This window comes from Apodemus sylvaticus, chromosome 5 (assembly GCF_947179515.1).
Source record: "Apodemus sylvaticus chromosome 5, mApoSyl1.1, whole genome shotgun sequence".
Classification (NCBI taxonomy): domain Eukaryota; kingdom Metazoa; phylum Chordata; class Mammalia; order Rodentia; family Muridae; genus Apodemus; species Apodemus sylvaticus.
Genome location: NC_067476.1, coordinates 152,477,087 through 152,494,515, shown reverse-complemented (window position 1 = coordinate 152,494,515; position 17,429 = coordinate 152,477,087). Strand labels below are relative to the sequence as shown.

Sequence of the window (17,429 nt, the reverse complement as noted above, 5' to 3'; positions counted from 1 at the left end):
AGAATAGTCACAGGACCGGGCGGTGGTGGCGCACGCCTATAATCCCAGCACTCTGGGAGGCAGAGGCAGGAGGATTTCTGAGTTTGAGGCCAGCCTGGTCTACAGAGTGAGTTCCAGGACAGCCAGGGCTACACAGAGAAACCCTGTCTCGGAAAAAACCAAATCAAAAAATCAAAAAAAAAAAAAAAAAAAAAAAAAAAAAAAAAAAAGAATAGTCACTGGTTCTCCCTCTCTCCTCTCTCCTCTCTCCTCTCTCCTCTCTCCTCTCTCCTCTCTCCTCTCTCCTCTCTCTCTCTCTCTCTCTCTCTCTCTCTCTCTCTCTCTCTCTCTCTCTCTCTGTCACTTTTACAAGACAGGATTTCTTTTTGTAGCCTTGGCTGTCCTACAGCTCCCTCTAAGGGCTTGCTGGCCTGGAACAGAGACCAGCCTGCCTCTACCTCCTGAGTGCTGGGATTAAAGGCATGTGCTACCACTGCCCACTGCCCACTGCCCTGCCATACATTTTTTTTTTCAAAGAGAAGCACAGAGATGGACACCTGTAATCCCAGCACACCCGAGACTAAATGACGGTTTCTGATACAATGTTGAGTTTCAGGGCTAAATTGTCCCTGTGACGGTTTGCATATTCATTTTTTTTTTTTTTTTTTGGTTTTTTCGAGACAGGGTTTCTCTGTGTAGCCCTGGCTGTCCTGGAACTCACTCTGTAGACCAGGCTGGCCTTGAACTCAGAAATCCACCTGCCTCTGCCTCCCAAGTGCTGGGATTAAAGGCGTGCGCCCAGTTTGTATATTCTTGGCTGCCATGCTCCTGCCTTGATGATAATGGACTGAACCTGTAAGCCAGCCCCAATTAAATGTTGTCCTTATAAGAGCTGCCTTGATCCTGGCGTCTGCTCACGGCAGTGAGCCCCTAACTGAGACAGTCTCTGAACAGACAGATGAAGACGGCTCAGTGGGTGTGAGTGCTTGCTTGCCAGGCAACCATGAGGACTAGAGTTTCAGTAAATCTCTGCAACCCATACAGAAGCCAGACTTGTAGCAGAAATACCTGTAATCCTTAGCACTCCAGTGAGATGGGACAGAGCCCTAGAAGCCAAGGCCAGAACACACAGAAGAGAAACAAACAGAACAAACATGTCTCAAACAGCAGGAAAGGGAAGGACCAAGATCAAATGTACTGTGGTGGCACTCATACACATATGAGCCCACAGCACCCAAACACAGAGCTGACTGTACAGCTTATATAAAACACTTAGATAGTTTACCCAAAGGCCTAGATTTAATTTCAAGGATTGAATAAACTAGGCATGGTGGTGTGTGCCTATAATCCTATCACTTAGGAAGTAGAGGCTGATGGGCTAGGAGTTTAAGGCCATTCTCAGAGATAGCATATTTTGAAGCCACTCTGGACTACATGAGAACCTTGTCTTAGAAAAAAAACAAAAACAAAAAAAAACGGGGGCTGGAGAGATGGCTCAGCAGATAAGAGCACTGACTGCTCTTCAGAAGGTCCTGAGTTCAAATCCCAGCAACCACATGGTGGCTCACAACCATCCGTAATGAGATATGACACCCTCTTCTGGAGTGTCTGAAGACAGCTACAGACTACTTACATACAATAAATAAATAAATAAATAAATAAATCTTTAAGAAAAAAAACAAACAAACAGAAAACAAAGCTGTGGCGGCACAAAGTATTTGACCTTAAGACACACACTCTCTCTCCCTCTCTCTTATAAATATATATATATATATATATATATATATAAATCACCTTTAATCACAGCAGGAGGCAAAGGCAGGTGGATCTCTATGAGTTCAAGGCCGGCCTCTGTGTCTACACAGAGAACTTCAAACCAGCCAGGGCTACAAAGATCCTGCTGTAAAACAAATGGATGAATGAATATCTTAATTACTTTAAAATTTACATTTTTGGAATAGGATTTCACTGTGCTGCCCAGGCTGTCCTTGACCTTAGTGTCCATGCTTTAACTGGGAGTACCCAGACACAACAGATACCCACCTTTAACCTAGTTTATTTGTTTAGACTGTCTTCACATCCCTGGTCTCCCCACTCACTTAACAGTCTGAATTATGACGTTTGAGGATGTTCTGTGGAATTTAAATGAAGTAACAGGCATTTTGGAAGAAGAACCTGTTCATCATTAATGTCTGAATTTATATAAACCATAGAAACACACACAATATTTGACTGTGCATTCCCAAAATACTTACAATTCTCCAATTCCTTTTTATATAGTTCTTGAAGGTTACTGAAGCACATACTTTAATGACATTATCCTGTGACTTTTCCAGTAATGTTAAAAGCAACAGTGGGTAATTCTGATTCCCTTCTACAGATTCGAGAAATTTCTCAGCTGTAAAAGAATTTTCATGTTAGACTTATAATAAAAATGTTCTCACTCTATACCTATAATGAACTATGCCTATATTTAAAGTATAAAAATACCAAAAAAGGGGGAAGATTAGATGACAAATAACGATTATCTGAGCATGTGGGAGGGTCCAGGACAGCCCAGGCTACACACTGGGCTTTTTGTGAATTGGAGCTACACAGTGACATTCTCTCTCATAAACAAAACAAACAAATCAGATACATAAATAGAAACCAACCAGTACAAAGATTAGAACATCTTTCTACAGGGTAACAGACTCATTTTATCCATTAAATGGTTCACACTTGTTAAATGAAATGACTCATTCAATTCTCCACATCTACCAATCAATAGTCGACTCAGGTGATCATTCACCCAAACCTGCAGCTTCCCAGGAAATGGGTAGATGGCACTTAAAAAAAAAACAAACAAAAAAACGATTGATTATATGTAAGTACACTGTAGCTATCTTTAGACACCCTAGAAAAGGGCATAGGATTTCATTAAGGATGGTTGTGAGTCACCATATCCTGAGTTCAAATCCCAGCAACCACTTGGTGGCCCACAACCATCCGTAATGAGATCTGATGCCCTCTTCTGGGGTGTCTGAGAACAGCAACAGTGTACTTATATATAATAAATAAATAAATCTTAAAAAAATAAATACAGATGTAGACAGTCTAACAAGTGCAGGGTCCTGGTAGGTATAGTCAGATACACACGCTGACAGTGCAGGTCTCATATCACTCTTTGAGAAATGTGCTTCCCAGAAATGGCAGTTTATTTCTATACTGTCCTGGGGCTTTTTATAACACCCTTAAAAACACACATTAAAAAATAAGTTTTAATAGTGTTAGCATAGGCTTTCTGGGAAATTCTAAGAAGATTAGAGCAATTAATTTTTCCTTATCTAGGAACACATCAGGGACATTAATGTGACTCTCAGAAAAACAGACTGAGGCCAGGGAGGTGGCTCAGCTGGATAAGTGCTTGGTGACCAAGCATTACAAACCTGAGCTCCATCCCCAGCATCCACATAAAAACAGGACACAAGAGAGCATGTCAGTTATTCAAGTAAGCACAGTTCTCTCTACCTGTGGCTTGCTGGCCATCCAGTCTAACCAAATCAGCGAGCTCCTAGTTCAGAGACCATGTCTCAAAAATCATCACTAAGAGCAGTCAGAGAGAGCCCTTGCTGCTCTTCCAGATGACTCAAGTTCTGTTCCTGCCACCAATGCAGCAGCTTGCTACCTTTTATAATTCCAACTCCTTGGGTACCAGGAACACATGTAGTGCATATATCCACATGTGGTGCACATACATACACAAAGGCACTTACACACATAAAACAAATCTTTTTTAAAAAATATACCCAATATATTAACCTCTGGCTGCTGCATGGGCTTATTTTCATGCATGTACGCGCGCTCACGCATGTATGCGCGCGCACGCACACGCATGCACACACACTCAAATTATAGGGGATGATAAAGAGGATGGTAGCCAATATGAGGAGTGTATGAACTCAAAGTACATTACATACTGGTATGAAATAGCTTCAAATAACACTGTCCAATAATTAGAGAAAACAAAAGACAAAAAACAAAAAAACCCCACAGACTTTTCTATAGGATGAGGCTAAAGTTATAACACAGATGTAGTTCTTGGCACTGGATTTCTTTTACAGTGAACAAAGAAGTAACAAGTAGGGGTGGGACAGACACAAAGCACCCATATTCACCTTCTGTTTATTTTATACAATATTTCCTTCCACTTATGACTCAGATCTTCTGAAGACAAATCATCTCTGTGAGCAGAACATTATTATGTCCTGAAGGTCAGAGGCACTCTGCTTCACATGGACTCTAATAGCAAGAATCATCACTGATTGCTCAAAACCTTTCTGACCTCCACATTTCCCAAGTTTTTTTAAAGCTGGTTACCATCATTTAAAAATGAGGGTACTTCATATTGATATCCTCATTCTTCAAGCAAGGTTGCAAATCTGACCATACACATTGGCCAGTTAGCCTAGTGGTAAGGTATCCCAAGCCGTTACTTGCTCTTCCTAAGCTGCTAGTCTGCCTGGTGAGGCTCCCTTCACTTACTTTTGTATCTGAGGTTAAAATTCTAAGTTCATACAAGTAACTCTAGGACTTAGACAATGTTAATTAAATCAAACTACCAAGGGAAGAAGAGAATCATAGTCCTTGATTTCAACCATTTAATCACCTTTTGGGAATTATCCCTATCTCGAGGACTTAACTTAAACCAGGCCTGAGAACATAAGCAAACATATAGCTTTCTTTTGAATTTACAACCAGGCAGACTGCACAGAAGGTGTCTGCTATGTGTCTCAAGAATCAATCAATCAAGGAACAAAGACACCCTTACCTGGACGTCTAATGGCAGGATCAGGATCCAGGGTTTTCTTTAAATACTCTGTTAGTGTCTGCAAATTTGCATCGCTGAGCTCCATGACTGAATCTAAAATTAAAAAAAACAGAGTCTAAATAAGCAACTGCTTGAGGACAAAGTGAGTAACATAAATGACCTCCACATGCCACAGCACACATGCTTCCTACCCATGCCACTGTGCACACACGAAAGTAAAACATAAAACAAAGAATGAACAAGGCTAGCCGGGCGCATGCCTGCAATCCCAGCATTCTGGGAGGCAGAGACAGGCAGATTTCTGAGTTCGAGTCCAGCCTGGTCTACAGAGTGAGTTCCAGGACAGCCAGGGCTACACAGAGAAACCCGGTCTCGAAAGAAAACAAACAAACAAACAAACAAACAAACAAAAAGAAAGTACAAGGCTGTTGAGAAAGCTCAGCAGGTAAAGGCACTTGCCACACAAGCCTGGTGACTTGAAAGCTCAATTCTGAGAACCTACACTTACAAAGGTAAAGGAGTCCTCAATATATATCGAGTCCTCAATATATACACAATAATGTTTTTTAAAATGTAAATGTTATGTTTAAAAAGCTTAATATGGACAGATCTCTAGGTTCCAGGCCAGAATGGTCTATAGAGTTCCTAAACAACCAGGAAAACACAGGGGCTGGATAGATGGCTTACTGGTTAAGAGCACTATCTGCTCTTCTAGAAATCCTGAGTTCAAATCCCAGGAACCACATGGTGGCTCACAACCATCTGTAATGAGATCTGATATCCTCTTCTGGCATGTAGGTATCCATGCAAATAGAGCACCCATATTCATAAAATAAATCTGAAACAAACAATAAAAAAACCCAAACCAGCCGGGTGGTGGTGGTGCACGCCTGTAATCCCAGCACTCTGGGAGTCAGAGGCAGGCGGATTTCTGAGTTTGAGGCCAGCCTGGTCTTCAGAGTGAGTTCTTGGACAGCCAGGACTAGAGAAACCCTGCCTTGAAAAACCAACAAAACAACACAAAACAAAACAAAATACCCCAAACCTTAATACCATCCAGAACCCACAAAAAAGTGGAAAAAACTATACACTAAACTGTCCTGACAGCCACACACACACACCATGGCATATGATACATGTTCTGTCTCACCTATCATACACACAAAATGAATGTAAAACATTCTGTTTAGAGTTGATGTCTTAGACATCAACTTTTAGACACAGCCATATATACCAGCCAAGGAAATGGGGACAATGTAGCCTTTTCTAGAATCTCATATTCCAAATTATCCTTAGGTTTCCTGAGGGGGGAAAATTCTCTGTAAATGCAATAAAGCTAAGTAGGAAAATTTCAGGGACAACATGATTCAAATTACATTAGCAAGTTTACATATATCTGAAAGTAGAAGAGGCTGAAGAGACAGCTCAGCACTGGCCGCTCTTCCTGAGGACCTGGTTTCAATTTCCAAGACCCTCATGACAGCTCACAACTCTCTAACTCCAGTGCTAGTGGAAATGATACCTCTTCCTGCCTCCTTAGACCTGCACACACAGTAAACAGACACATACTGGTAAGACACTCATACACCTGAAATTTAATCTAGGAAAAAGACCAAAGGAAAATGCACTCTAAGGGTAAGGAGTAGTATGGATCTATGCATGTGGTGGACACAGGGGATTTTCATTGTCTTTGAGTCTCCTCCATCTTTCTAATGTCCTACAATTATTTTATATATTTCATACACAACCACAAAGTTTACGGTTTTTTTCTTATTATCTACTTGTTTATTTATTGAGGAAGGGTCACATTTAGCTCAGGCTTCAAAGGTCAAGGATGACCTTGAACTTCTCATTCTGCTCCTTCCCAATGTTGGATTACAGGTGTGTGCCGTCCGCCATGCCTGGTTTAAGCAGTTCTGGGACTGAACTCATAGTTGGTAGATACAGGCAAGCTCTCTACTGACTAAGGGACATCCGCAGCCCCATTTCCTACAAGGTCTCAACGGATTGTTATGGCTGACCTGGAACTCACCTCCCGCCCCAGCTTCCAGACCAACAGGGAAGACTCACTTAACTGCCAGGCACCAAACATGTAATCCATGTCTGCAGTCTCAAAACTCCCCACATCAATAAAATGAAAGGATTTTATTTTCTTACAGACATATAATTTCTCTCCAGTCTCAAAATCCCCCCAAATCAATTAATGGACAGGAGTTTGTTTTCTTTATGTGGCAAACGTCTGGCAGCAAATGGCCTTCTGGGCCAGCAAGATGGCTCCAAGGGTAAACACACCTGCCAAGGGCCTGATGGCCAGAGCTCCTTGCTAAGCAGCCACATGGTGGAAGAACCTACCTTACAAAAGTGTTCTGACTTCCACATGTGCACATGGCAAGTAAGTACCCACCCGACCCCACAAACAATAAACATGATTTTAAAAAAATCTTGGCCTAGACTGTCTGAGACTTCAAATACAATTTTTAAAGATCTAGGTTTCACAAGGAAATAATGTGGCTGGAGCTGGTGAGACGGTGAGTGAGTAAAGTTCTTGGCCTGTATGGAAGGAAAATAGACTCTGCTCAACAACCTCTACGTGTGAATTGTGTCGCACTACCCAATAAATAAATAGGGGGAAACCTGTGTAAGTGATACCCAAGACCCCACTAGGTATGTGGTATACAAAGTTATGTTCACACACACCCAAAAAACCCAAATTCTGAAAAACATTTATCTTCTGGAGTAAGTTGCCAAAGGAATCGACAGACAGCATCTAATCGCTAGAAAGGTACAATAAAGACTACTGGACTATGAACCGGGTTGGGGTGGGGCACACCTTTAATCCCAGCACTTGGGTGGCAGAGGCAGGTGAATTTCTGAGTTCAAGGCCAGCCTGGTCTACAGAGTGAATTCCAGGACAGCCAGGGCTACACAGAGAAACCCTGTCTCGAAAAACAAAAAACAAACAAAAAAAGAGGGTTTATTACAAGGGAAGTCTGAGCTTGAAGATGGGTGGCCAGATGTCACTTGAGACATGGATTATGACCCACAAGTTTTATAACACAACCTTGGGATCACCTGTCTCCCACTCACAGTGCTGGGTGTACAGGCATTTACATCCCTACCTGACTTTTACATGAGTGCTGAAGACTGAACCCAAGTCCACCCCCTCGAAAACCAGTCTTGGGGGTGGAGAGAAGGCCCCATAATTAAGAGCACTTGATGCTTGCTCTAGTACCTTTCTACTGCGGTAGTAGATACTGCACGTTCAAAACCCAACTTGGGGAGGGAAGGCTCTATTTCATCCCCACTGTAGTTCATTAGGCGGGGGAGTCAGGGCAGGAACTCGAGGTAGGAACCTGGAGTAAGAAGTGCAGCCCAGGCCAGGGAGGAGAGCTGCTTACTGGCTTGCTCAGCCTGATTTCTTTTTTTTTTTCCTCTATATTCTTTGTTTACATTCCAAATGATTTCCCCTTTCTCGGTTCCTCCCTCCCCATAAGCCCTCTTCCCTCTGCCCATTCCCCAGTCACCCCCCCTCCCATTTCTCTGTCCTGGTACTCCCCTACAATGCTGGATCAAACCTTTCCAGGACCAGGTCCCTCTCCTTCCTTCTTCTTGGGAATCATTTGATATGTTAATTGTGTCTTGAGTATTCAGAGCTTCTGGGCTAATTAATATCCACTTATCAGTGACTTCAGCCTGCCTTCTTACACCACCCACGACCACCTGCCCCAGGAGTGGCACCACCAATAGTGAGCTATGCCCTCCCATATTAATCATTAATCAAAAACATTAATCCCAGAGACTTGCCTGCAACAATCCCTCTTCCCAGATGACTTAGTCAAAGCACTGCTGTAAAGTACAATCTCAGCTCAGCTCCCAGAGCCCACACTGCAACAGCCGCAGGCATCTGCAAGTCCAATCCCAGGGAAGCTGATGCCTCCTTCTGGTTTCCTCAGGTATCAGGGCACACACATGGTGCACATACAAAGGTACATAAAGGAGAACACTCATACACGTAAATGTTAACACCTTTTAAAGTCTTGAGTAGCTAAAGTCTTAAGGGTCCTCAGTTGAAAATAAAGATGAGGAGAACAAATATTGTTTCCCAAACATTTCACAAACACCCACAATAAAATGTCCCAAGATACATGTCTTTTTGTCTACTGTACTAAGAGAAGCATTTCTGAGGCCTTCCTTGCATCTGGGGAGAGGGAAAGGAATCCAATAAATGAAAACTGACATCTTAAGAGATTAATTTACCATCTGCCCCTAAGTTTTTACATATCTATGTATATTTGTGTATCTCTCTGTAAGTGTCTGCTTGTATGCGCACATAAGTGTAGACGGAAGCCAGAGGCCACTGGATTCCCTGGAGCTACAGGCAATCTGACCCACCTGTGGGTACTGGAAACCACCCGTGGGTCTTCTGCAAGATCAATACATGCTCTTGAATACTGAGCCAGCTCTCCTGTCCCCCAAATTTTACTATATGTATTTATTATACACACATGTGCCATAGCATATGTGTGACAGTCAGAAGACAACATTCGCAGGAGTCAGTTCTCTCCTTCCACCATGGGGACCCCAGGGACCACACCCTGGCTGTAAGGTCAGGCAATACATCCATCCATCTTGCCTACCCTACCCTTGGCTTTTTTAAAAGAACAGTTACTAAGCACACTTCAGGAGAACTGCAGGCTGGCCAGTAACTTGAGCACCTACAGCCTCTCTGCTTCCTAATCACAGTAATCTACCACTTTGTATCAAATCCGAACTCCTTACACAGCCCACAAAGCCCTGCACTATCTCACTTCTTCACACAACTTGACTTGGATTTTCCTAAAACACCCCAAATTCCAAGTTTATTTCTGTCCTTGAGTTTTTGATTCTTGTTCCCCCCACTTTTCCCTGGGATAGTCTCTGCTCAAATGATATGTCTTCAGAGAAACAGTCTTGATTTGTCACCTCTGTCACTATCTGTAATAAATGAATTCATTCATGGTCTCCTCCAATTAGAATGTGAGCTCCGCAGTGAGACCTTGTCCATTTCTGATTCTTCACTATATTCCCTGGGTTACAAGGAATGAAGTCATTAAACAAATAAAGCAACAAATCAATTCCACAGTTAAAAGTACTGTTCTCTCAACCACCCATTCCTGTGGAGAGAGTGGCTTCCCAAACCCAACTAGAAATCCAAACAGCCAGGGGGGAGAAAATTCCTTTGCACAAATGGAAAGGTGAAGAGTTGGGTGTAGTAGCCTACACTTGTAGGAAGATGAATCTCTAAGTAAGACCCTTTATCCAAAACAGATGACAGTCAGATAGGTAGATAGAGGCCTTCTATGTCTTCATAAAATAACAGCATTCACCATGTGGCACGGAACCCAGCACTAACAAGTTAAAGAACTTACATTGGAGCAGATGAGAAACAAGCAGTAATTAGCACATATAAAGTCAATGCTACAGAGCACATAAAACTGGGTGATGTGAACAGCGGAGAACTGAGAACTCCTCCCTAAGAGGGGAACTTGAAAGGCAGGGAGGCAGCCTCCACAAGATCTGAGGTCAGCTGCTTCTAACATCATGAAAGGTGGGGACTTAGCATGCAGGGCAGGGGAAGGAGGGGGGGCGCTGAAGAGATGGCTCAATGGTTAAGAGCACCGACTGCTCTTCCTGAGGTCCTGAGTTCGATTCCCAACAATCACATGGTGGCTCACAACCATCTGTAATGGATACCCTCTTCTGGTGCGTCTGAAAACAGCTACAGCATGCAGGACCGGACCGTGAATACTTAAAAAGGGCCAATCATGGAGGCTATAGTGTTTATGGAGAGACGGGTATATGCAAGTGAGGAATCTTAAGTTTGAGGAGAGGGTTAAAAAAAAAATTAAAAATGCCATTTCAACATGCGAGAGAACACAGGTTCCACCCCCAGCATCACCCAACTATTAAAAAACTAGAAATTTCGCAGAGGCAACGACTAGCTCTGAATCACACTCCTAGGAAAAGACTCAAGTGTGCACGGATTAATTATCCAACTCGAAAGCCAGTGAGCCCCAGGCACGGGAAACACCATTTGACTGTAGGTTCGTTACGTCCTAGGGGCACGAACCACACAGCCAGGTGAGACCCCGAGGGCCAAGTCCACTATGGTGGAGGCCGAAGTCCCGCGAAGTCAGAGTGGGCGATCTCCGGCCTCTTTCAGAAGCACGGACCAGACCGGCTCGGCCGGGTCAGGCCTCAGCGCGGAAGACCGCTCACGTTGCGGGCCCCGGCGCGCCGAGAACGGACACGCGGGTTCGACCAATCAACAGACGCCTACGGAGAGACGGACGGCGACATAACCAGTTAGAGCGCCGCTGGAAGGGAAGGGGCGGGAGTTCGAGAAGCTCGCGTGAGGCCGAGCCTCAAGCTGCCCTGGCTTCCCGGAGCGGTCGGGCCCGGCTCTGAGGCGGCGTGCGGGGAAGCCCGGGCGCGCGTCCTCAGGCAGAGGCCCAGAGCCGCTTCCCAGCGATCGTCCTCCTCCTCAGCCGCGTCCCCGCAGCCACCTTGCTCGCTCTATTGCCTCACCTCGTGGGGACGCCGAGACCGAGGAGGGAGTCCCAAGCGAGAGCCGCAGCCGACACTACCCACTCCAGCCGCTGCTCCGCCTCACATTCAAACCCTGGCAAAATGGCGCGGCGGCGAAGGTGGCGGCCACAGCGCATGTGCGAGTGAGGCCGCGATGTGGGGTGGGGCCAGGAATGCCTTGGCCCCACCCCGGCTGCAAGGGCCAATCGGAACCAAGGTTCGGTTCTGCAGTGACGTCACAAGAGACCGTGCCTTTTGACGCAGGCTTCTGTTTAGGGTTTCTTTCCTCAGACCAAGGCAGGTTCTGCTGATGGCTCCCAGTGGCTTTTAACTGTTGGTGGAATGCGTTCGTTCACGTCAGCGAGAAGGGAGAGAGCAGAGCGTCTGTTCTAGGACAAGCAGAATAAACGAACGAGTAAGGATTTCAAGCTAGGGGATAGCTCGTTTGGTTTAGTCAGTAATAGCTGCGCAAGCAAGAAGACATGAGTTCGAATTCCCAGCACCCACATAGAAGCCAACCTGCCTGCAATTCCGTCCCTGGAGAGGCAGACCCAGGAAGATCTCTGGGCCGTACTGTCCAGCCAGTGTAGCTAATTGGTGAGATCCCGTTTCCATAAGAGAGCCAGCCTTGAAAACTAAAAGAGGGGAGCAAGTGAGGAAGACAACCCCCCATACACATGATTTTAGAAGTGTAAAATGATTTCAGAAACTGATCACCATGACACATGGCACTTGAGAGGCAGCGGCAAGAGAATAGCCCTTTATTTGAGCCCAACATGGCCTACACAGAAGCCAGGCATAGCTACACAGTGAGAGCCTTTCTCAAAAATAATAAAAAATAAAATAAAATATAAAATAAAATTCTTTCAGTCGATGTAGTTGGTGGCAACTTAAAGATAACTGGGATGTTCAGTTGGCTCTTGAACAAGAGAAAACTTAACCTTTTCAAAAGCCAGGAGACAGTCGTGGCAAGCACTGGGAAGAATAGCTTGATCGAGGCTGAGGCCTAGTGCAGTGTCTGGCATGAGACCAGGCTGAGGAGGAAGGGCCTCAGCAGCTGCTCAGCGTGCCTTCTCTGTCCCTGCCAGCTACAGGCTTACCCCACTTTACAGCACAGATATTTGTTCCTACCTCTCCATGGTCCAGTTGTAGCTGGCTCCCTTTGCGTTTTAGCCAGTAAGACACAGGCTGCTCAACTTGATGTGAATTCCAGGTAACAAACACTCATTTTTATAATAGATATTTCATGGGAACACTTACCCTTAAATTGTTTAGCACATTAAACTGGGTATTCTGTATCTTATCTAGTTGGCTTGGTTTCATTATATCATTCTGAGCTAATTTATGTAACAGGAGGGGTACATGTGTGAAGTCAGTTCTCACCAGCCTGTGGGTCCCAGGGATTGAACTCTGGTCCTCAGTCTTGGCAGTCAGGGCTTTTACCCTCAGCCTTCCTTTATGCTGTCTGCAAGGCGTGTAAGTTTCTGGAATTCATTGTTGCCCACTAGCAGCCCGAGGACTCTTACAAAGAGCTTAGGGCTCACTGCTCTTCTGCAGAGCTACGCCTGCAGCACTCAGGACACACCAGCTGATCAATAAAGAAGTACTGGGGGGGGGGGTTGATTGGTTTGGTTTGGTTTTGGTTTTTCAAGACTTGGGGAGGGAGAGCAGTTCTCCCTGTAGCCATAGCTGTCCTGGAACTCACTCTGTAGACCAGGCTTGTCTCGAACTCACAGAGATCTGCTTGACTCCATCTCCCAAATGTTGAGATTAAAGGTGTGCCGTACCCACCACCACCAGGCTGTGTTGCTAGGTAATTTTTTTTAGATTGATTGATTGATTGATTATGTATACAACAGTCTGCCTGCATGTATGCTTGCAAGCCAGAAGAGGGCACCAGATCTCATTGTGGATGGTTATGAGCCACCATATGGATACTGGGAATTGAACCCAGGACCTCTGGAAGAGCAGACAGTGCTCTTAACCTCTGAGCCTTCTCTCCAGTCCAGATAGATTTTTTTTTTATTTTTGGTTTGGTTTTTCGAGACAGGGTTTCTCTGTGTAGCCCTGGCTGTCCTGGAACTCTGTAGACCAGGCTGGTCTCAAACTCAGAAATCCACCTGCCTCTGCCTCCCAAGTGCTGGGATTAAAGGCATGCGCCACCACCGCCCAGCTAGATAATTTTTTTAAAGGTTAACTTTTTTTTTTTAATTTTCTGTGCACCACATGCATGCAGTGCCCAAAGAGGCCAGAAGAGGGCATTGTTTCCCACAGAACTGGAGGTCACAGATGCAAGCTGGAAACTACCTGAGTATTCTGGAAGAGCAGCCAGTGCTTTTACCCTCAGAGGAACATCTCTCCTGCCCCTCCCTGGGTGTTGGGTATGCACATCTGTATAGGTGAAATGTTGTTTATACGTAAAGAAAGGCCCTGGATTTTGTTAGAAATAAGTTCAAGGTTCTCAAGAATGAGACCACCATTCCATTTGAAATGTTTTAACAAGGCAAGACTTTACATTGATCTAGACCCTAGACTAGAACAGTGGTTCTCAGCCTTCCTAACACTGTGATCCTTTAATACTGTTCTGAAAGTTGTGGTGACCTCTCCAATCATAAAATTATTTTTTGTTAGCCGGGCGGTTGGTGGCACATGCCTGTAATCCCAGCACTCTGGGAGGCAGAGGCAGGCGGATTTCTGAGTTCGAAGCCAGCCTGGTCTACCGAGTGAGTTCCAGGACAGCCAGGGCTATACAGAGAAACCCTGTCTCGGGAAAAAAAAATTATTTTTTGTTTTTATTTCATAACTGTAATTTTGCTCCTGTTATTAATATAATAATACAATGTAAAATATCTGTTTTCCAATGGTCTTAGGTGAGCCCCATGGGAGAACAGTAGTTCTAGATTCTAGAGTGCATTGCTCACAAAGTGGAAGAACATTTTCTGATGCAGGTGGGATCGGTCATGTCTTTTCGCCATTGGCTGGTGTCTGACCTTACACCTCTCGATTGGCTAGTTCCAAGAGGAAATGAAGAACTGACCAAGGTGGTACCTGCCTTTAATCCTCATCAAGGTCAACCTGGTCTACTGAGGAAGCTCCTGGACAGAGGAACCCTGTCTCAACAAAACAAAACAAAACAAGAAAACAAAAGACAGGAAGGAGAGAGGAAAGAGTTGGGCTCTTTATTTAAGTTCCAAGAAAAGCCTGGCAGTGGTGGGCACACCTTTAATCCCAGCACTTGGGAGGCCAAGGCAGGCAGATTTCTGAGTTCAAGGCCAGCCTGGTCTACAGAGTGAGTTCCAGGACAGCTATGACTACACAGAGAAACCCTGTCTGGGGGCGGGGGAGTTCCAAGAAAGCAATGTGGCCTTTACTTAAACAAAGATTTTACAGGGTAAGGAGACTAAACCATTTATATAAAATCTTACAAGGTCAGGGAGGATAAAATATTTGAATTTCTTTTTTTGGGGGGTGGTAGTTTTTTCTGAGACCGGGTTTCTCTGTATAGCCCTGGCTGTCCTGGAACTCACTCTGTAGACCAGGCTGGCCTTGAACTCAGAAATCTGCCTGCCTCTGCCTCCCAGAGTGCTGGGATTACAGGCGTGCGCCACCACCACCCGGCTATAAATAAGGAGGTGGGGTTCTTTTTTTTTTTTTTTGGTGAATTTCTTATAAAGATAAATTTTATACTGTATGATAAAAAAGAATCTTTATGTTTCTTTGTTTTTTTTTTTTGTTTTTTGTTTTGTTTTTTTCCGAGACAGGATCTCTCTGTGTAGCCCTGGCTGTCCTGGAACTCACTCTGTAGACCAGGCTGGCCTCGAACTCAGAAATCCACCTGCCTCTGCCTCCCAAGTGCTAGGATTACAGGCATACGCCACCACCGCCCTGCGCAATCTTCATGTTTCTTACTATTTGATGTCCAGTCCCAATATCACACACATACCACACACACATATACACACACACTACACATACATATCACAAACATACAAATATATACATACAAACAACATAAACCCTACACACACACACACACACACCACATACCCCAGATGCAGGCTGGTACCCCTGCAGCTAACACCAGTGTGAAAGCCCAGAGGCTGAAGCAAGAGGACCACCAGGTCTGTTTGAGGATGAGCACACCCAGCACACACGAAGTCTCTGTGCAGCAGCAGAAGAGCCTTGTAGTGGGTACTTTGGAAAGGCTCATCTGCAAGTTCCACTACCTGTTCTTAGTGTTGGCTACAACTGCTGATGATTGCGTTGGAAACACAGATAACCGAATTCTAAGTATTCCTTCATAATGTTTCCTTTGTTTCCAATGACTAAGGAAACAATGTCTCTACCGCGTGGAAAATCATTCTGAAAAGATGCATCTCCTATGTGCCCTACGGGAGGACCATGTTTTATTTCGATTCAGAGGGATGTGGGCACATCTGCTTGTTGTACTTGCAGAGAACAAGTGTCCTTTGACCCCAGTGAGAAGAAAAGAGCGGTCATAGCTAAAAACAAACTGATGTTTGTTGTTGTTGGGTTTTTTTTTTTTTTTTTTTTTTTTTTGGTTTTTTGGATTTGGTTTTTTCAAGACAGGGTTTCTCTGTGTAGCCCTGGCAGTTCTGGAACTCACTCTGTAGACCAGGCTGGCCTCGAACTCAGAAATCCACTTGCCTCTGCCTCTCAGAGTGCTGGGATTACAGGCGTGCGCCACCACCACCTGGCTGTTTTTTTGTTTTTTAAAGAGAGGCAGTGGGCTAGAAAGACAGCCCAATAGTTAAAATCTGTTGCTGTTTTTCAGCCAGGTTCAGATCCCAGTACTCACAAGGTACTTACAACTGCTCTGTTCCAGGGTGGCTGATGCCCCCTGCTGACCGCTACAGGCACTGCATGCATGTGAAGCTCACAAATAACTTCAGGCAAAACATCCTTTCACATCGAATAAGAATAAAACTTAAAAGCAGGGCGGTGGTGGCGCATGCCTGTAATCCTAGTACTTGGGAGGCAGAGGCAGGTGGATTTCTGAGTTCGAGGCCAGCCTGGTCTACAGAGTGAGTTCCAGGACAGCCAGGGCTGTATAGAGAAACCCTGTATCGAAAAAACCAAATCCATAACTCCCTCCCCCCCCCCAAAAAAAAAACCCAAAAAAAACAAAAAAACAAAAACTCCAGGCTGTGGTGGCGCACACCTGTGATCCCAGCACTTGGGAAGCAGAGGCAGGTAGATCTCTTGAGTTCAAGGCCAGCCTGGTCTACAGAGCAAGTTCCAGGACAGCCAGGGAAACATAGAGAAACCCTCTCAAAAAAAAAAAAGTTATTTTGAAAATAGTTTTTAGCGGCTGCAGATGTATCTCAGTTTGTAGAATGCCTGTCGAGCATAAACTGACCTCCGGATTTCATTCTCAGCACTCCAGGAAACCAGGGCTGGTGGGTGGTGTGCTCCTGCAGTTCTGCACTTGAAACATAGAGTTACAGGAATCACTGAGTTCAAGGCCAGCCTGGTTACAGACTAAGACCCAGACACAAGCAACCAACCAAATAAATGGAGTAGCTGAGGTTGCCCGGCTTTCACCACCAGGCTTGGTTTTTGTTTGTTTGTTTTTGTAGTGTTAAGAGTTTAAACACAGGATCTCAATGCGTCCAAAAGCATGTGTTCTTGTTGAGCTACAAATGCCCCAGGTCCATCATACTTTTCCTGACCCCCTTCCCGATACCATTATTCCCACATCCTCATTTCCACCAGGAGTATAGCCCGAAGCCAGCTCCCTTCTTAGAGGGCTTCATTACAGCCCTTTTCTAGAGCCTCCCTCCCCACAGGCAATCTGCCTACAGGCCAAACAGGTGAGCTCCCAGAGTGTGGACTCTTTGAGGCTTCCCTGAAGTCACATGGGTTCCTGAAGACCTCTTGCTCACCTACTTCTAGGAGTGGGGGTGGGGTGCTGGGAGAAAGAGGGGTAGTTGGCAGTGAATGTGAAAAGGGACATACACACACACACACACACACATACACACACATGCGCACGCAACTAACATGCATATCTTGGATTTGAACCCCAGAACTACATAAAAACCAGTGCAGT

General features: G+C 44.9%; 1 protein-coding gene across 1 annotated transcript in view; it reads right to left on the bottom strand.

Moving 5' to 3' along the window:
• The window catches only part of Cse1l (chromosome segregation 1 like), a 34,503-nt gene extending 23,009 nt beyond the window's left edge, over positions 1 to 11,494 (bottom strand). The window contains exons 1-3 of the mRNA XM_052184328.1: positions 11,357 to 11,494; positions 4,790 to 4,882; positions 2,235 to 2,377 (exon numbers count right to left, since the gene is read on the bottom strand). Of these exons, the coding sequence (XP_052040288.1) occupies positions 2,235 to 2,377; positions 4,790 to 4,874 (228 nt within the window). The 5' untranslated portion in view covers positions 4,875 to 4,882; positions 11,357 to 11,494. The remainder of the gene's footprint in view (positions 1 to 2,234; positions 2,378 to 4,789; positions 4,883 to 11,356) is intronic.
• Between the last annotated feature and the right edge of the window lie 5,935 nt (positions 11,495 to 17,429).